This window comes from Perognathus longimembris, chromosome 1 (genome assembly GCF_023159225.1).
Source record: "Perognathus longimembris pacificus isolate PPM17 chromosome 1, ASM2315922v1, whole genome shotgun sequence".
NCBI lineage: Eukaryota > Metazoa > Chordata > Mammalia > Rodentia > Heteromyidae > Perognathus > Perognathus longimembris.
This window is the reverse complement of record NC_063161.1, coordinates 58956110-58977607: the sequence shown is the minus strand read 5'-3', so window position 1 is coordinate 58977607 and position 21498 is coordinate 58956110. Positions and strand designations below refer to the sequence as shown.

The following is a 21498-nucleotide window of genomic DNA, read 5'->3' as shown; positions in this document are numbered from 1 at the left end:
AACATGTAATAGACTATAAATAAAATAAAATAAAAATATATAATAATCTACAAAAAATACAATAGACTCTTATGTACCAAAAAGTTAGAAGTGGACTTGTGTGGTAGTGGTGACTCATGAGGTAGAGTGCTAGCCTTAAGCAAAAGAAGCTTAAGGATAGTGCCTAGGCCCTGAGTTCAAGCCCCAGGACTGGCACAAAAAAAATACGTAAATAAATTCTCTCCTATTTCAAATCAGAGTGTTAGCAATCTCAGCATAAATCACAGGGAAAAGTTAACCAAAAAAGACATAGATCTCAGACAAGTTCTATTTTGTGTTGGTATGTTTTGTTTCTGAGACAGTTTCAGTATGTAGCTCATGCTAACCTTGAGCTCACCTTCCTCCTGCCTCAACCTTCCTAGTGCTGGAATTGTAGATATGCACTACCGTACTCAGTATGGCAGAAATCTTCTTCTGAGTAAAGCTACTGGCCTGTAATGTAACTTAGAAACAGAGATTGAGTCTGGGGGAATATTATACAAGATATCACACAAATTTTGTGTGTATTGTAAGTTCACAGACTTTTTATACTTTCCAAAATAGGCTAACTAGATGCAGTAAATATTTTAATCTTCAAAAAGTATATAGTCTGGGAATGAGTTATCTTGTTACTTTATCTGGGAAGCCACTCAATGATCTCAGTGCCTGGCTACCAAGACTCATTAACATCAGGTACCAACTGTTCTCCCCATGACACTTACCTATACCTCGTTCTAGGAAAATCTCTAGTGTGTCCTAACAACAACTTTAGGTCATCTTGTGTCTTTCTCTCCTTCCTTATTTTAATCCAGTAGAGCAATCTAGATCATTAGTAAGTATAATTTAAACATATCTGATTTTATCCATGCATTTTTAGCTCTTCTACTTTTGTGTCATATTTTTACTTTTCTAGTAGTGATAGTAATAGTACCATAGACTATAAATAAAATAAAAATATATAATAATCTACCAAAAATACAATAGACTCTTATCTACCAAAAAGCTAGAAGTGGAGGGATGACTCCTGTGGTAGAGTGCTAGCCTAGCCTACTGGAGTAGCTAGTACTGCTACTACTCCTGTGATTTGAACTCAGGATGCTCTATCACTGAGCCACATCCCCAAATCCTTTTTTGCACTGGTTATTTTGAAATAGGTTCTCACTATGTTGCCTGTGCCTGTGCATAGGTCATCTTATTTTACTGAGATAACAGCCGCTGCACCCAGCTTCTTCTGTTGAGATGAGAGGGAACTTCTTTTGCATGGGCTGGTCTGCAATGGTAGCTGGGATGTCAGGAGTGGGCCCAAGTTGAGAAGGCATTTTACAAACTCCCATACCTGGGAGGCCTTCCTCAAGCCATGATTCTCCCAATCTCAGCCTCCCAAGCAGTTAGGACTGCAGGCATTAGCCACTATATACATACCCAAGTATGATATATGCACATTCATGCATATATGATGTATGAATATACATCCATATATATATATGCATGTATAAGCATGCATTAGCTATACAAAAGGGGATTCGCTGTTACATTGCCATGCCATGTACAACATATTCTAAGCAATCGCTCCCTGGCATTATCAGTCTTCCTTACCCCTTTTCCCTACCTAATAGGCATTTAGCTATTTTTATATTTTATAAACATGCTTTTAGGTCTGGGGATATGGCCTAGTGGCAAGAGAGCTTGCCTCGTATACATGAGGCCCTGGGTTTGATTCCCCAGCACCACATATACAGAAAACGGCCAGAAGTGGCGCTGTGGCTCAAGTGGCAGAGTGCTAGCCTTGAGCAAAAGAAAGCCAGGGACAGTGCTCAGGCCCTGAGTCCAAGGCCCAGGACTAGCCAAAAAAAAAAAAAAAAAAAACATGCTTTTATTTTTATAAACGTAAAGATGTTTTAAACATAATAACTCTTTATAAACACTTAAATGTATAAGTAAAAACTTATTAAGCGTAATTTTCAGCATGTTTTTGGCTTAAACACTAACAAGGGCTCTCTATAGTCATTAATATACTATATTGTTCATTGATTTTTGGGAGCCACTAAATTTTATTTGACATGATTTTCCAACCTCATCTTCTTTTGCTTTGAGGCACAATGCAATTGCTTTCTCTGTAATGTTCAGCAACATAATCAAACAGGCTCATTAATTTTTTTAACCTGTCAGTTTCCCAGTATTTTCTAAATATTATTATTGTTTTGTTTGTTTGTGGCAGAACTAGGGCTGAAATTAAGGCCTCAGTACTGTTCTCTAGCCCTTTTTTTTTTGCTCAAGGCTAGCGCTCTACCACTTGACCCACATCTCCACTTCTAGCTTTTGGGGGTTAATTGGTGGTAAGAGTCTCTTGGACTTTCCTGGCTGGGCTGGTTTCAAACCTCAGTCCTCAGATCTCAACCTCCCGAGTAGATAGGATTATTGCATGAGCCACTGACACCTGACCTAACTTTTACTTATTGTAAGAGCCTAGATCCATTCCATGTTTTGGTTATTACATGTCTATATTTTACTCTGGATTTTTTTTTAGCACTTCATCATTTTCTACTTCTGTCACATTATTATCTGCCCAATCACAAAGAGCCTACAAAGAGCAGATACAACCATCATTGAGATAATTAATTAATTTGAATCTCATCTTAAGCAATTTGTTTTAATTATACTCTAAAGTCTTTAAATTGTTAAATTCCATTATATATGTGTGCATAATATATTACCATATGTACCATATATATTGCCATGCACATAATATATACAAACCATTTATATAAACTTATATGTTAACAAACTCAATGCCCTCTACATACCATAGAAAAAGATAAAATCAAAAGCCAGAAAAAATATATGTACCTATGCATACATATATATGTTAATAAGCTCAAAGCCCTCTACTCAACATAGAGAACATATAGAATCAAAGAACTGGGGGGAAAATAGAGGCTGTTTTGTGTATACTTTTAAAGTAATCACTTTTTCTCTAAGATTGAGATCTGAAGAAAAATGGATCTCTTTTCTGCAAGACCTAAAGAAGGGCAAGAACATTATTTGTTGCCTTTGGTGAATTCCACATAGGAAATTCTCTACAAGTAAAAGAGGGCATGTTTGGCGGAGAATTATACTTACGTTGGAATGGCAGAGATAAACAGCCAGTGAAATGCTACCGCTACCATCCTCCCAGACCACAAGGCATTCCACCTTGTGAAGGTTCCAGAAGACAGCCGATCTGCTAGAACTTTCTAGGCCTGCAAGCCTTCCTCTGCAGCAGCTCAGTGCACTCTTTTCTTCCTCTGTTTTGTGCCCCTCACCCCTTTCTAGCCCTTTGAGGTTCGATTAATGCTCTCATATTCATTTCTAATATTCATAAACCTTTTTTTCCTTAAATTTCACCTCTATGGAAGCCAGACCATGTTGTTTCAGGCCTATAATCCTATCCACTCAGGAGGCTGAGATCTGAGGGCATAGCAGTTTGAAGCCACCCTAGGCAGGAAAGTCAGTGAACTGCTTACTTCCAATTAATCACCAAAAAGCTGGCTCAAGTGGTAGAATGCTAACCTTGAGCACAACAAAGCTCAGGGACAGCATTCAGGCCATTCAATCCCCAAGATGGATACACACTCAGGCACGTGCGCACACGCGCGCGCACACACACACACACACACACACTTGCCTTTATGTCTCTTTATTACCATCATCTTAAACTCTTGGTGAGATTTTCATCTTAACAATGTGTTTGTTAGTGAATTTTAAGTTTACAGAATAATGGGTTCCTTTGTGACTTCTTTGGACATGAATATGATTCATTTTGACCCTCGGGGTCTCTTCCCTGTTCCCTGCCTTGACCGTTCTCCCCACTCCCCTGAGCCCCCTCCTCCCCAGAGCCCCTTCCTCCCCTCTAGTTGCTGAGATTTTCTCCATGAATGCAAAGGAGCTCTTCAGAAGAAATGAAATAAAATAAATAACCCAGTGCTCTAAATGGACCATTCTTCTGAATTATGAGAAGGCCTCTTCAAGACAAAAACTGCAGAGCATTTGAAACAAATGTACAATTTGCAAACACCCAACTATGAAACTCTCCAGTTATTTAAGTTAGAGAGTACTTACCACTCCAGGAATATTACTTAGCCTCCACTAACAGAATTACATCTGGAACAAGTATATTCCTGTTTTTAATGAAATGTTGGACATAATTAAAGAATGGGATTACTTCTGATGTTTGCTGTGTGGATTGTTTTGTTTTTACATGTGTGAGTGTGTGGCACAGGAGTAAATGAGTAGACTTAATTCATAGGAGTCTTGATTAATTCTGGAAACTTAAATGACTAAATAAAAGTATTTACTTATAGAAACAAAGCCTATGTGAGTCTAGCAAATGAACACCTTGGATTTTTTTTATTTATTTTTTTATTTTTTGCCAGTCCTGGGCCTTGAACTCCAGGCCTGAGCACTGTCCTTGGCTTCTTTTTTTTTTTTTTTTCTCAAGGCTAGCACTCTGCCACTTGAGCCACAACACCACTTCTGGCTGTTTTCTATATATGTGGTACTGGGGACAAGGGCTTCATGTATGCGAGGTGAGCATTTTACCACTAGGCCATATTCCCAGCCCCTTGGATTTATTTTTTTAGACTTTCACCAGCTGTTAGATCAACCCTGTGCTACTCCCTCTGTGAGAGGCATGGAAACATTGGCACTAGAAGAATTAGCATGTACTCTACCTCATAATGAAAGAGCCCTAGATGCAATGCATTATGCTCTCCCTCAGTCTTGCAGGAACTTTATAAGCTGGGCATGTTGTTCACTTACTATTTTTCGTGTGTAATACTAGTAAAATAATATCAATTTTATATCAAATCTCTGTGTTGCCAGGACCTGGTGACTCACGGCTCTAATCCTAGCTACTCAGGAGGCTGAGATCTGAGGATCCTGGCTTAAAGCTGGTTCAGGCAGCAAAGTCTGGAAAATTTTCGCATAATGTCAATGGAACAAGGAAGGCAACATAGATGGAGGAGTGAACGAGAATCCTTGTGTAAAGGTTGCTCTCTGGGCAGTGCTTAGCTCATAGCTACCTCAGAAAGAGTCTTACCTAAGAATGGCTCTGATCACTTAAAAACAGATTCTTTTCTGAACAGAAACTGAAATACGAAGGTCTGGGAATAACTTCAGGATTTCATTTGGATATTGAATGTCATAATGAAAGAAGAAATATAAAATGGTAATTGATATATTTTTGTTTTGCTTTGTTTTTTAGTTGTACTAGGCTTTGAACTCCAGCCTTCTGCCTTCCTGCTTACTAGGCAGGCACTCTAACTGCTGCAGCCTTGTCTCCTGCTGGTAATTTTAGGGATAGAGTCTAGTCAAGCCTGAGTTCAAAGCCCCAGTACCACCCATAAATAAATAGGTTGATGGATGGGTTGATAGATGTGTGCAGATTATTTTTACAATGGAAATGAAAATAGAATAAGAATTTGTATTATCCCAAGCATTGTTTTAGATTTGTGTAGATATGATCATTGCTACTTTATGTTATAATTATTTTCTCACTTATAATAAGAAAACAGAAAACAAATCAGCAAGGTTAAGCATCTAGGCCATAGTTGCCCAGCTTCTGAAAGCTGAGATTCCCATCACATCAACAGAGATAAGACCAAGAACCACATCATCATCTCAGCCGATGCCCAAAAAGCCTTTGACAAAACACAACACACATACATGTTAAAAGCTTTGGAGAGAACAGGAATAGAGGGAACATTCTTTAAAACAATAAAGCCATATACAACAGACCAACTGCTAATATCATATTAAGTGGGGAGAAACTAAAACCATTTCCCCTAAACTCAGGAACAAGACGAGGATGCCCACTCTCCCTGCTTCTATTCAACATAGTGCTGGAATCCCTAGCCATAGCAATAAGACAAGAGGAGGACATCAAAGGGATCCACATTGGCAAAGAAGAAATCAAACTATCCCCCATCGCAGATGACATATCCAAAAAACTCAGTCCCCAAACTCCTAGTACTAAACCATTTTGGGAAAGTAACAGGATACAAAATCAACCCACAAAAATCAGCAGCTTTTCTGTACACTGGTAATGTACAAGCAGAAAAGGAAATAATAGAAATAATACCATTTGCAATAACTAAAAAAAAAGAATAAATTACATAGGGATTAACGTAACTAAAGACATGAATGACCTAGTTAATGAAAACTATAAAAATCTAAAAAGGATAGAGGCATAAAATTTCATTGTGTATATGTACCAGGTACATACAGGAGCTAAAGACATACAAAAAAAAAATAGCCTCTTCAACTACCGGTGCTGGGAAAACTGGGCAGCCACATGTAGAAAACTCAAAGTGGACCCTAGCCTATCACCATGCACCAAGATCAACTCAAAATGGATCAAGGACCTCAACATCAGACCTGAATCCTTGAAACTACTGAAGGACAGAGTAGGAGAGACACTAGAACTTATAGGCACAGGTAGGAACTTCCTGAATAGAGTCCCAGGGGCACAACAAATAGGGGAGAGACTCACCAAATGGGACTACTACAAATTAAAAAGTTTCTGCAGGGGGCTGGGAATATGGCCTAGTGGCAAGAGTGCTTGCCTTGTATATATAAAGCCCTGAGTTCGATTCCCCAGCACCACATATATAGAAAACAGCCAGAAGTGATGCTGTGGCTCAAGTGGCAGAGTGCTAGCTAGCCTTGAGCAAAAAGAAGCCAGAGACAGTGCTCAGGCGCTGAGTCCAAGCTCAGGACTGGCAAAAAAAAAAAAAGTTTCTGCACAGCTAAAGACATAGCCACTAAACTAGAAAGATAGCCAACCATGTGGGAAAGGATCTTCACCAGCACAGCAACAGACAAAGGCCTAATATCCATCATCTACAGAGGACTAAAAAAACTAACCCCCTCCAAACCCAGTAAACCAATTATTAAATGGGCAAAGGAGTTAAGAGACTTTACAGGAGAAGAGATAAAAATGGCAAAGAAACATATGAGGAAATGTTCAACATCCCTGGCAGTAAAGGAAATGCAAATAAAACAACCCTGAGATACCACCTCACTCCAGTTAGAATGGTCTATACTCTGAACTCAGGCAACAACAAAGGCTGGAGGGGATGTGGGGAAAGAGGAACCTTTCTCCACTGTTGGTGGGAGTGCAAATTAGTACAACCACTTTGGAGAACAGTATGGAGGTTCCTCAAGAACTCAGCATAGACATACCCTATGACCCAGCCATACCACTCCTAGGCATCTATCCTGAACAACAGGTCTCAGGATATCATAAAGACATCTGCACATCCATGTTTATTGCTGAACAACTCACAATAGCCAAAATATGGAAATAACCCAGATGCCCCAGAGGATTCAAAAAATGTGGTACCTGTATACAATGGAATACTACATAGTGATTAGAAATGATAAAATATTGGTATTCACAGGGAAATGGTCAGAACTTGAACAAATAATGTTGAAGACAAGCCTAGAACACAGAGAACAAAGGGGCATGGTCTCCTTGATATATGACTGTTGGGGGTGGGCAGTACAGACCAGGTCTGCAAAACAACAAACTTCTTCTTTTTTTTTTTTTTTTTTTTTTTTTTTTTTGCCAGTCCTGGGCCTTGAGCTCAGGGCCTGAGCACTGTCCCTGGCTTCTTCTTGCTCAAGGCTAGCACTCTGCCACTTGAGCCACAGCGCCACCTCTGGCCATTTTCTATATATGTGGTGCTGGGAATCAAACCCAGGGCTTCATGTATATGAGTCAAGCACTCTTGCCACTAGGCCATATTCCCAGCCCAACAACAAACTTCTTTTCAGATGGTATTTCCACATGTTTGGGTCAATGACTTCATATTATGTATCCAAAGTCAAACAACTACTAAACATAAAAAGGTCTAGAATAGACCAATCAGTGGATCACAATAGCTCAACAGCTATGTACACATGATCATATAAGAGGAAAAGCAAAAACAACTCCAAGAGAAGGACACAGGAGGACTCTATTGTTGACATTACGTTTAAAGTTCTAGGTGAATTTCCTTTGGCGTGCCCTAAGTGGTTACTGTATATGTTTTTGGCACACTGGATATTGTATATATGCCTACGTGATCTAGGGAAGGGAAAGAAAAATGAGGGTGTAAGATATCACAAGAAATGTACTCACTACCTTATTATGTAACTGTACCCCACTGCACAACACCTTGTCAATAAAATTTAATCTTAAAAAAAGAGCTAATCGGCTTATGTTAAACAAAATGATAATTTCTAAGGAAAAAAGTCCAAGTTGTCAGTTGTTAGAAAGCACTTCAGAGACAGTGTGAGTGCACAAAATGTTTAGAAGAACAAAAATGAAGCCTTCTAAAGTTGATCTAGGAATATTTAACAACACCTGGTGTCAGAAAATACAAAAATGACAAAGAGTTAAAAAGTTGATTTAGTATATGAAATGTTATGTGGTTATTTGTTGAAATCATTTCAATACAGTATCTCTAGAAATAGGTCACAAATCCTCTACTTTTTACTATTCTATTTATCGTTACCCAGGAATAGAAACCAAGTAAACTTATCTTCAATTTTAACACAAATACTTCACTTTTACAAGATGATGGCAAGAATTTAAATTTGCTTAAATTCATCAAAACATGAAATTAGTTCCTATCACATTGGTATTTGGGGGCGGGGAAGGAGGTGCTAAACTGGGGCTTGAATTCAGGGCCTAGGTGCTGTCCCTGAGCTTTTCCACTCAAGGCTAGCACTGTATCACTGAGTGACAGCTTCCCTTTCAGCTTTTAGCTGGTTGGCTGGAGATAAGAGTCTTATGGATTTTTCTGCCCAGGTCGGTTTTGAACCTTGATCCTCAGATCTCAGACTCCTGAGTAGCTAGCATTACAGGTGTGAGCCTCACTTCGCTCATGAAGTTCATTGCCCATCATAAATAGACACTGATTTGTGCAATGACTGGTGTTCCTTTCATCTCAACTCTTGTCTTTTCCCCTTTTCAAAGCATTGAGAGAAGTTAATTTATTTCTCATCTGAGAGTTCTCTGTATTTATTTTCACATCTTGGCTAATATGTGTTAAGTCCCCAGCTAGTACATAAAACATTGGTAAGAACTTGAATGATAAATTCTGCTACTTCCTGGCACTTGATTTTAAGAATGCTACCAAATTAAGTCATGGCTTAAAGTCAGGTTTTTTGTTTTGTTTTCAGAACTTCCAGGGTATTTTCCCTTAGCTTTTACACTTTTCACCCAAGGCTGATGCTCTACCATTTGAACCACACCTCCTCTTTCGGCTTTTTGCTGATTAACCAAAGATAAGACTATCACAGTTTTCTGCTTGGGATTCAAGCTGTGGTCCTCAGACCTTAGCCTCCTGAGTAGCTAGGATTACAGATTGAGCCAATGGTGTCCAATGGATGTTTCACTTCTTCAAGATGGAAATATATGATGGGGAGTAAGCTGTGGTTTGAAGTCAGGACTTCACTCTTAGTAGGCAGTTCTCTTTGCCATGGCAATTAAAGAACAATATAGCAAATCACCATGTAGGCTAAGATTTTTTTTTTAAAGTTACTTTACCTCCAGCCCTCTCACTTCACATCATAACACACAAGCTCTCTTTTTTTATGATCTAACCCTTACTTTGAACCACATCTACTTACATTTTTCCTCTATCATCTGTTTCAAAGCTGTAGGATTCAATTGTGTCTCGAGAATTATTTCTGTACTTAGGGCAACTTACAACTCTGTCCACATTCTCTATTGGTGAGGCATAAAGAAGGCACAGAGAAGGAAGCTGCTGGAATCACGCAAAGCTAAACTCTCCTTCTACCTAGGACACTGCTCTCACAATCATGGCATATCTACTTCTAGTTCAGACTTTCTCGATGGGTCCACTGGGAAAATGATTCTGCTGTCAATTGTAATACTCATTGCTAATACTCAGATCATTTTAACTGATCAAGTCCTGAATGTGGATGGGCCTTCAATATTATAAATTATGTGGATATTTCTGAAATGAAATATAAATCCCACTTGTGGTCCAATCGTCTTTCTTTAATATTTGAATTCATCATCCACAAACTTTGTTGTCTGGTTTATTTCTAGTAGCTAGCGTAATGCCCAATCTACAATACCTACTCATGTCTTTGAGGAGTCAATAAATATACTTTCATAAAAGATGAAAGATCTATACAAACTGATGGGAAGCCAAAGTGTTTTGTTGTTGTTGTTATGCTTTGTTTTTTTGTGTTTGCTTTTGTGCCAGTACTGGTCTTGAACTTGGGGCCTTATCTATCACTTGGCTCAAAGCTAGTAGTACCCTACTAGTTACACCACGTGAGCTACACCTCTACTTTTTTTGCTGGTTAACTGGAGATAAGATTCTCATGGACTTTCCAGCCTGGGCTGGTTTCAAACCATAGTCCTCAAGATCTCAGCCTCCTGAGTAGCTAGGATTACAGGCGTGAGCCACCAGTGCCCAGCTGAGAAACCAACTTTTTAAAAATGGAAAATATAGCAATAAATACAACATATAGAAATATTTTGTTGCAGGATTTAATCTTTATATTTATGATAAACGTATTTTAAATTGTATTTTAAAAATTCATTTTCAGCCTATTTACTATGCTGCCTTGTTTCCCAAATTTAAGAAAACAACTTGGACAGTTTATTTTTGGGGGGGAGGGGAGTTGATTATTTGTTTGCTTTGGTGTGCCAGTATTGGGGCCAGGACCTGTGTTCTCAGTTGGCTTTTATGTTCAAGGTTGGTGCTTGACCACTTCTGGCTTTTGCTGGCTAATTGGAGATAAGAGTCTCATAGACTTTCCTACCCAGTCTGGCTTTGAACCTGGACCCTCAGATCCCAGCTTCCTGAGAATCTAGGATTATGTGAGATTATTACTATTGTTTTGCTTATAATTTAAAAAATGAACAATGTAAACATTTCTGCTACTTCAGAAAAATGCATAGCTAAACAGTAACTCACATTCCATGGTTAGTGCTTATTATCTGAGATTATTATCTGAAAAAGAATAGCAGCTTCTACACAGTGGAAGTAAAAGTACAAACACACACTATTCAAAAATTAAATGTTTAATAAGAGAAGTTAACAGTTTGTTATTCAATTAAAACAGCACCCATGGAAAGCAAGCATTCATTACAATACAAGATCTGTTTGGTGACTTAAAACATTTTAAGTACCGATACAAGGAAACAAAATACAACATTCATATATATTATGCAAAGCACATAGCCAGAGCACATCATTAATAAACATTGGTTAAAGTACAATCATTTCACACTGAACAATAACAGAAAAAAGCAATAATTAAATTAACAGGTATAGGTTAAGATTTTTTAAATTAATATTTTTATTATCTTTAAGTAGTTGATTTCTTTCTTTCCTTTGTTATTAAAGATTCCTCCATGAGGAGAAATCTCATAGTCTTTCTAATAGTATTTGAAATGATTTTGAATTTCATGTGTTTTCCTTAAATGTAAAAGAGATTTCATGTCATTCATCCAAACATGCACAGATATAAATATCTTCACTTTCTGAATTGATATATAGAGTCAGATGAAATTAAAGTTATCCATGAAAGAATATTCATCTAATAATTTGATGAGGAGTATTCTGAAATTTGACTAAAATACAGCAACACTGAAAGAGACAAGACAAGATACCTGGCTTTGATAACACAACTTCAGATCCCTTAAAGCCTTTTAATATAAAAGGATGCTTGGACAAATAAATATTCTTCATATAATTAAAAAAATCCAGACACTCTCATGATATATATATATATATTTTACACATATAAAAAGTAAATAAATAAGTTGGTAAAAATTCTGATATAAACGTTGTGATTAAAGAACAACTTCATCATTATCAATTTATCAAAATAGAAAAAGAAAAATATTATAGTTCTTCCCTAGTGCAAAGACCGAATTATTCAATGGACTACTTTTGGAAACAGATAAGTAGCATTGAAGAATTCCATACTTCTGTCTTACTATTTGTGTAATATGTAGTTATTGTTCTTTTCTTGATCTTGTGTGTGTGTGTGTGTGTGTGTGTGTGTGAGAAAATGAAAACAGCTGTGCCCAGGACTTTTATAAAACATTCAAGTTTTTCACTTACACGACCATTTATATATGCATGCGCATGCACACACACACGCACAAAACACCGCCCCCCCAAAAAAAATCTCCAGCACAACTCAGATATATTGGAATACAGAGTTAGATACATTCCAACACAATAAATAAACATTAGGTGATATCATAATAGATACTAACTTTTAAATGTTGTAAAATATCAACTGAAAGTTCAAAAGCATCGACCAAAAACTGACTCAAAAATTCAATTAGAATTGTCGATATCTTTATGCAAGTTTTTATGTTCGACATTAATATGTATTATATTGTTCATAGACTAGGGAACTGACAAAATTTCTAAGATGAAGCCCAGTAGTAAGTGATGTCAAGCTTTGTGTGTCTTCTGGTCTCTCCTGTTAACTCATGCATCCTGCTGCTGAGGTGAGAGCCAGCACACAGAGGAAATGAACAAGCGAGGTTTCTGTGTTCCAGGAAGACACAATGACAGAAGCTTTTAGTGGGCTAGATTTGGATGAAGGGTCATAGTTTGCTGACCCCAGAAAAAGAAAAATCTCCCCTAAAAACACTTTTGTCAGTGGCTCACGTCTGTAATCCTAGCTACTCAGGAGACTGAGATCTGAGGATCAAGCCTCAAAGCCAGCCCAGGCAGGAAAGTCTATGAGATCCAATTAACCAGCAAGAAGCAGGAAGTGGAGTTGTGGGTCAAGTGGTAGTGCACTGGCCTTCAGGGAAAAAGCTAAGGGACAAAGCCCAGGTCCTGAGTTTAAGCTTTAGTACCAGCACACACACACAAACACACATACATGCACACACATAAACACACACGCGCACGCACGCAGGTGCACACACACACAAAGAATATAAACCCTAAACACTTCGTAGTTACTCTATATCTACCACAAAGCAGAAGACATAAGTAAACGTTGAATGCTTTGTGAATTATCGTCACAAGTCACCAATCAATATAAGAAAATATAACCTTTGTGCTTAGAAACCAATGCCAGTAGGGTTTAGTCTACAATTAACTAGTGGCTAGGATTCTGTTTCTCTCCCTGTGGGGGAGAAGGGAAAGGGAATGACAAGAAACTCTTCTTGAGAGCTAGGCTTACAAACTAAAACAAATAAATTAAATAAATAAATTAAAAAATGTCACCACGATAAAGTAGACAGTAGATTTCTAATCTAAGATGGCTGACACAAAATAGTAATCTTTCATGTTGAGTTCCTATAGTATATTTAAGCTGCATGGAATGCATCCCCTAAAGGTGAAAAACACGTTTTCTTCAGCTCTATAGCACACTGCCTAAGGTGTCATAGCAGCAAATGTTTTAAAAATAATTAGGCAAGGGCAGGATTTAGGCTTTTATTAGTTCCCACAAAAGCATGATCCTCTGAAACAATAATTTTACTTAAAGAAAAACCCTAATAATGTTAAAATGTTCTACTGTCTTATATCCTCAGGCACACTTTGAACTCTAGGATTATTTCAGCCTGAATTAGAATGTCACCCCTCTTCTATATAAAGCCTGGCTCCACTAGAGGTTCGGGGCTCACAGTTGAGGTTTGCCTTGGGAACAATGAGTGCAGATAACAGGCCATGATATAACACTAGAGGCCAGGCGCTGGTGGCTCACGTCTATCATTCTAGCGACTCAGAAGGCTGAGGTCTAAGGATCACAGTTCAAAGCCACCCCAGGCAGGAAAGTCCGTGAGGCCTTATGGAGGTGTGGCTCAAGTGGTAGAGTAAAAAAGCTCACTGGCTCTGAGTTCAAGTCCTAAAACCAGCACACACACACACATACACACACACACCACTAACACAAACTAAAATACTATAGTAAAAACATTTTTTCCAAATAATAAATACCTTAACTTTATAGAGTCTAAATCAGTTTCTCACCACAAGGCTCTTGGTTGCTTATGCTGTTAAGATTAAAAGTGATCAAAATGCTAATTTCCTATATGTATGTATTAATTATTCCTCAGAGCTTGCATATTTGAAATATACCAAAGAAAATAATGAGCCATTTATGAAAGATACTTATAACTTTTGTTTACAGCTCTAAGAAAATAATCAAATAGAAAATTGAAATATTCCTAAATCACAGTGGAGAACTGTGAACATTCATATAAGCTATTATATATCATACTTCTCCCAGATGTATGCCACAAAGTGTAAACAATTTATGTACGTAAATCTCTCTCTTCAATATAATTATTTTCACATTGGTAAACAAGGTAAGTTTCACCAAGATAAAAGCAAGTCTTAATACAAGGTTATTTGGTTCTTATCAGTTACAGAACATTAACAGACAAAAGCCAAACACAGACTTCATTTCCCATTGTTACACACGATATGTTAATATTATATCAATAGGAACACATTTCTAGTTGTTAGAAGGCAAGCCAAAGACGTAACAAAGAAAAACAATGTCCATTCAAAGAGCACTACGGATTGAAGTTCACAAATAAAAATAAATACATATAAAATACTTCATATATATACATATATGTGTATATGTATGTGTATATATATATACATATATACACACATACTTGGGATTGAGTAGATTTTTTGTCACACTGTTAAATTTAATAACATAAACTAAGGCGATAGAGGTTTCTGTTTTTTTTTTAAAAATCAGAGGATATATAGAGTGTGTGGGTTTCACAAGTTATGAAGAGAAGTGAAAATGAAAGGAGTATGTTTTCTGTTTTTGTTTTTTTTAAAGCAAAACAGAAAAGACTAGGAATGCTTTCATACCATCTTCCATGGGCCCCGACGCCATGCTGCCCCCTGTGGGCAGGCAGGAGTATGGCACTGTGCCACGCTGGGGGGCTTGTTTCGGGGTTCACAGCTGTGCTCCGGTAGCATCTGGCCATCCGGCAATTGACAGATGACAAATCTTGATTTGGTCCCGCCCCCACACGTTTGTGTACACTGAAAAGATGAACAGAAAAGTCCAAACCCATGTTTAGACAGAATTTGGAACACTGGGTTTTAAAGCTTAGTTTTCCTTTTGAATAGCCTGTGTTTCTTACTGGATTAAAAAAAAAAGTCAATGTTTTAATTTTATAATGAAAAAATATGACCCAATTTTGGAATTAGCATGATAGAATCTTTGAGAAAGGTGTCCATGATAATAGTAGCATATTCAGACAAAAACAAAATTGATTTGACTAAGTGAGAAGTATTAATGATACACTGTATGATTCTTAAACAATGGGCTATTAAGAAGCCATAAAAACTAATAAAGGTAGATCACACTTTATACACATGAAAAGATGTTCACATATATTATATGAAAATAGCTGATCACAAATCAGCATGTATTTGTGTGTACATGTGTTTAGGCATGTCCATGTGGACTCTGCATGTGTGTTTCTATAACTATTAGCAGGCAATATGTCAAAATCCAAAAATGCTATATTCACATTTTTCATATGACTTTTTCTTTTCTTTCTTTCTTTCTTTTTTTTTTTTTTGGACAGTCCTGGGGCTTGCACTCGGGGCCTGAGCACTGTCCCTGGCTTCTTTTTGCTCAAGGCTAGCACTCTACCACTTAAGCCACAGCACCACTTCTTGTTTTTTTCTGTTTATGTGGTGCTGAGGAATCGAACCCAGGGCTTCATGCATGCTAGGGAAGCACTCTACTAAGCCACATTCCCAGCCCATGATTTGAATTTTCAATATGACTATAACCTAAAATTGAAGAAAAAATAAAATTAATGTTGGAAAATAGTTAAAATTTACATCTAAAAAAAACTGTATTTGGTGTTTACTAGCAACTACCCAAAGGTGTTACCTTTAAAAAATGATTTCTAAATTCTCTCTGAAGAAAAGTTATGGGCTAAAACTCATTAAGCACAAACATTTGACTACCTAAATTAGATGGATTTAATTTATTCCAGCAAAACGAATAGGCATCTGTATTTCAAACTTTCTCATCTAGAATATAGGTGGGAGCTGGGGGGTGGGGTTGCAAATCTATCATCCTAGAACTCAGGAGGTTGAGGATCTGCGAATCAATGTTCAAAGCCAACCCCAGTGGACAAATCTGAGAGACATTTATCTCCAGTGAGCCAGGAAAAAGCCAGATGTGGATGTGGCTCAACTGGTAGAGTACTTTCCTTGAGCAAAAACAAAAACAAAAACAGAAAAACAAAAAACAACTCATGGACACAGCACCTAGTCCCTGAGTTCAAGCCCTAGGACCAGCACACATACACACACACACAAAGACAAGAACAATTTAATCATTCAGTTAAAGCAATCTTCAGTGTAGCATGGTGATGTAAGACTATCCCGATGCTAACAGAATAGTGGCAGGGAATGAATGTCACAGCTCACCTCTCCCCAGCTTCCATAGTTCCAGCGTGGACAAGGCCCGGTGTTACAGTGCTGGGCCTCTGGGGGCCTGGAGGCTGGGTCACAGTAGCTGGCACTTAGTCCGTTTTCGTCCTGGCAGACCACTGCCCTCTGCTGGATGCCCCCCTCACAGCTGCTGGAGCACTGGTAGGGCCAAGCAGAGAAACACACTTGGACACAGATCCCAAGAACCTTATTGTACACATGTCTGACTTAACCAAAAGCAAACTCAACATGAAAACCTCCCTCCTTGGGATCCCAAGGTGAACCAAGCAAGCTTGTAAGGGTTCTTTGAAGGCCAGGAGCCAGTGACTCCTGCCTTCAATGATAGCTACTCAGGAGGTTGAGATCACAGTTGGAAACCATCCTGTGGGGGGTGGGGGTGGGCATAAAGTCAGTGAGATTCTGATTTCCAATTAACCACCAAAAAAAGTCAGAACTGGAGCCATGGCTCAAGAGATAGAGTGCCAACCTTGAGTAAAAATGCTAAATAACAGCACCTACGCCTATGTTTAAACCCCACAAAAGAGACAAAAAAAAAGAGAGAGAGAGAGAGAGAGAAAGAAAGAAAGAAAGAAAGAAAGAAAGAAAGAAAGAAAGAAAGAAAGAAAGAAAGAAAGAAAGAAAGGAAGGAAGGAAGGAAGAGAGAGAAGCAAGCAAGCAAAGGAAGGGGTGACATTGTCCAAAAAGAAATGTACTCATTATCTTACTTATGAAAGGACACGCTCTCTGCACAATGCCTTAATAATAACTATAAAATTCTATTTTTTCAGAATCTTAGGGTTTCAGGCTGCATTTGACTTTATTGATGAAAATGCTAAATCTTTTAATTTGCATTAGGTGTTATATAAAAAGGAATTAAGGTTTTTATCTGGAAGTTTTTCTTTACTTTGAATTATTTATCTCAGGTAAAATAGGAACTATAGTAACAGTTCATATGATTGTAATACTATGATTTTTTCACACCACCACTTTTTTTACAGACATCTGAGGTCACTACCCCACCTTAGAGTGTTTTTTTCTTTTGTTTTTATGATAACAAGCAAACCAGATTGTTTTAAAGTGCATTCCTGTATAATCATAACATCGCCTTACTACATAATTCAATAAGAATTCTGGAGACTTGTAATCGTCATCAAAAAAGATGCTTAATTCTTTTTAAGATTGTGAACTATCGATCATCAGATAAGTTTAGCATTAAAAGCATTTGGTGTCATTATATATTTATACGTATGTATGTATGTATGTATGTATGTATGTATATCTAGTTAAAGGGCTAGCATCTAACACAAGGGCAGAGTTAACACAATTGGATAAAGAGAGCTTACAGATCCCCAGGGTCCTGTTCTCCACTGGTTTCCTCTGCTGGATGGAGAAGGGTGTTTATCCACTTCGGGTTTGTGATGTAAGGGGGGATTCCTGCCTTGGACATGGCTCTGTGTGTGTGGACAGATGGCCAGGCTGCATGCTTCCTGGGCGGCAGGACGTGTCTCAGGGTCACAGTAGCGCTCATCGATGGCTTGGTGAGAGCTGACACAAGCAACCTGCCTTGTTGTTTTTCCTTGGCCACAGGAGGCTGAACACTGATGAGAAATGGAGCCAACATTTACACCACGGGCCTGTAGGCTTCCCTCAGTTATCTTAACTAGCCGATCGCCTCTGGATAGAGGCTCCCTTCCTGTCTCCTCGGCACAATACTCACAGGAGACCACGCGCCTGCTCGCCATTCGCCACAGAGTCTGAAGCATTCGGCCACCTCCGCAGGCCGGGGCAGGTGGGCGCAGGACGATTCCTCTGCTATTTCATCTTGAACATCACGACAACTTACATAGCGGGCCCGCGTCCCTCTGCCACAAGACACGGAACACTAAGGGAAAAAGACAGTTCTGTTGAGGTGTGATGTGATGGCCTGAGCCCTCTGGCTCACAGAGAGCTGTTGCTCTGTCTCCAAACCATCAGATTTCCTGAGAAAACACAAATGGTAAATAATCTCATTGGCATCTTCTGTGAGATGGGACAACAGAATGTCACCATTTAAATCACAGATTTCACAAATCAAGCCAGGCACCTGTGGCTCACACCTGCCAGCCAAGCTACTCAGGAGGCTGAGATCTGAGAATTGAGGTGTGAAACCAACCCTGGGCACAAAAGTCGAGATTCTTAACTCCAGTTAACCAGAAAACAAAAACAAAAATGTAAGTGGAAGTGTGGCTCAAGTGGTAGAGCACTAGCCTTGAGCAAAAGAAGCTCAGGGACAGAACCCAGGCTGTGAGTCCAAGCCCCAGTATCGGCACTAAATAAGTAAAACTAAAAATGTTTCATAAATTAGATATAATTAAGTGAATATAATGATTTGAAATAATATTCTCCTATATGCCAAAATTAAAAATACCAAGAGATTCTACATAAAAGAACCTTAAGATATCATTAAAATATAAATAATTTTATGTTTATTTTTATTATCTTTAAATAGTGTACAAAAGGGTTTCTATTCAGCATAAGGGTTTCTATTCAGTTTATAAGTACAATGCACCTTGACCAATGTCACCCCTTCCATTGTTCACTGCTTTATCTGTCCCAATCTTACTCATTCTCTCAAGTTACCCAGTTCCAAAAAGTTAATCTGTTTAAAAATTATCTTTAAGTAGTTGTACACAGCAGTTGCTATTTAACAAAGCAGTTTATGAATACAGTGCATCTTGATCAATGTCACCCTTCCAATATTCTCACCCCTCCCTCCCAGCCTACCCTTTCCCTTACTCTGAGCACTGCATTCTTCCTCCTTCTGCTCTGTCATTCATCTGCCCTGTCCTTGACACCACCCCATCCCTTTCAAAAAATTAATCTTGAAAGGCACAAGGAATATACAGGATCCCATAATTAAAATACAAGATGAAAGCAAATTACATACTGCAGCTACATTAAAGTGTTCAGAGAAAGCACACGAAAATGCTTGCAGATTAAACAAAGGTTGATAAGTGCCCAATGACCACATCTGCTTCTCATAATAGCCCGGACATAAGTATGATTATTATCCTCATTTTGTAGATTAGAAAAATAGCCCCTGAAGACTTCAAATGTCCTGCTCAGAGACACGGGCCGTTGTAAACCAGCACCATGATTTAGCTATTAAGTGACTTAATTCTAAGCCCTCGACTTCTCCCTTGCCATCAGTATCTCCAGGAATGAAAGCGAACACTAGCTCAGCAAACCTGCGCCCACCCCCCATGCCGCGGCTTAGTCACTCAATGCACTTACTGCTGTCCAGGAGCCATATCGCCACTGCGATCCCTTCCGCAGGAGATTGCCTGGTAAGAAAGTGGCTGCCGCTTCGGGGAGAACTGGGCAAGATGGAAGTGTGCAGTCCTGTTCAAAAGGAAAAACAGACTTGATCAAATACCATTTACTGACTCCTCTGAGTTGTGTTAAGTCTGATTTTTCTTTCCTTTTTCACACACCTGACCCAACACCACCGCACGCTACATTCTAAACATGTGATCTAAAAGTCCTTATTTTCAGAAGCACCAAGTAAGCTGGACACTAGTAGCTCACCCCTGCAATCCTGGCTATTCACTAGGCTGAGATCTCGTGGGCAGAAAAGTCCACCAGACTCCATTAGCCAATGAATAAGCAAAAAGCTGGTCTGGAAACATGGCTTAGGTGGTAGGGTACCGGCTGTGAGCAAGCAAGCTGGGTAAAACGGTGAGGTCCTGAGTTCAAGCCCAGTACCAGCCCAAAGCACAAAGTACTCTCAGATTGTACAAATGGAGTAAGACTCCTGATCTTAACATATGGGTCATTCCTTGTCACCATTAAAGCAAAGATGCCATTCTGAAGGAGTACTGGAAAAGCGCAGCACACTTTAAAAGCATAAGTGGCATGGTTAAACCATCTAAAGAATGAGACTACAGAAGTTAAAAAAGTAACCAGCAGCAATAGCAGATAATAGTTTCAGAACAAAGATAAAAACTGGCCAGGTACTGGTGGCTCATGCCTATAATCCTAGCTGCTCAGGAAGCTGAGAATCAAGGTTTGAAGCCAGCCCAGGCAGACATACTTGAGAAAGTCATCTCTAATTAACCAGCAAAATGCCAGAAATGGAGCTATGGCTCAAATGGCAACCAGTAGCCTTGGGCAGTAAATCCAAGAAAGAACTCAGGTCTTGAGTTCAAGCCCCAATTCTACCATACACACACATACACACACACACACACACACACACACACATACACATAACACTGTCACACATACATACACTAAAGTTATAAAACTGAAAATCAAGAGTGAGAAATTCTTCTACATACATTTGTAAGACATAAATCAAAGCAGGAAAAAACATATAGAAAATAACTTGAACACATCAATAATTCACCAGTTACATACATATCTTTGTTTATAATCTACAAAAGCGGTTTCTTTCTGGGCACAAGATTATGGGTCACACCTGGAATCTTAGCTACTCAGGAGAATAAAATTTGAGGATCACAATTCGATGCCAGCCCAGGTAGGAAAATGACTCTTATTTCCAATTAATTACTCCAGAAAAGCCAGAAGTAGTGCTGTGGCTCAAGTGGTAGAGCATTAGCCTTGAGCCAAACACGCTCAGGGATAGCGCCCAGGCCCTGAGTTCAAGCTCCAGGACTGGCACCTAATACAAAAGTAAAAATGGTTTCTTTACCTGCTTGTCACGGGGGCGGCTGGTGGCAGGGCACTCTCCGTCATCCAGTGCTGTAGAGAATGGTCCACCGACACATTTAACAGCCCGCACCTGATAGCCATGGCCACATGTGGCTGTGCACTGAAAGAGAAAAAATGAGGGACATCAAAACTATTGTGTTTCAAAACTCCAACGAATGGCCATTTTCTTTGTGGATGCACACTAAATATATTTTCAGTGGGTCATTTTATTAACTCTTTTGAGTTTGGAGGGGACACTACTGGGGTTGGAACTCAGAGCCTTGTGCTTGCTAGGCAGGCACTCTACCATTTGAACCAC

General features: G+C 38.8%; 1 protein-coding gene across 1 annotated transcript in view; it reads right to left on the bottom strand.

Moving 5' to 3' along the window:
* The window catches only part of Adamts20 (ADAM metallopeptidase with thrombospondin type 1 motif 20), a 110857-nt gene that overhangs the window by 24930 nt on the left and 64429 nt on the right, over positions 1 to 21498 (bottom strand). The window contains exons 22-27 of the mRNA XM_048350887.1: positions 21181 to 21300; positions 19761 to 19868; positions 18205 to 18369; positions 17831 to 18085; positions 16485 to 16646; positions 14898 to 15074 (exon numbers count right to left, since the gene is read on the bottom strand). Coding sequence (XP_048206844.1) covers positions 14898 to 15074; positions 16485 to 16646; positions 17831 to 18085; positions 18205 to 18369; positions 19761 to 19868; positions 21181 to 21300 — 987 coding nt within the window. The remainder of the gene's footprint in view (positions 1 to 14897; positions 15075 to 16484; positions 16647 to 17830; positions 18086 to 18204; positions 18370 to 19760; positions 19869 to 21180; positions 21301 to 21498) is intronic.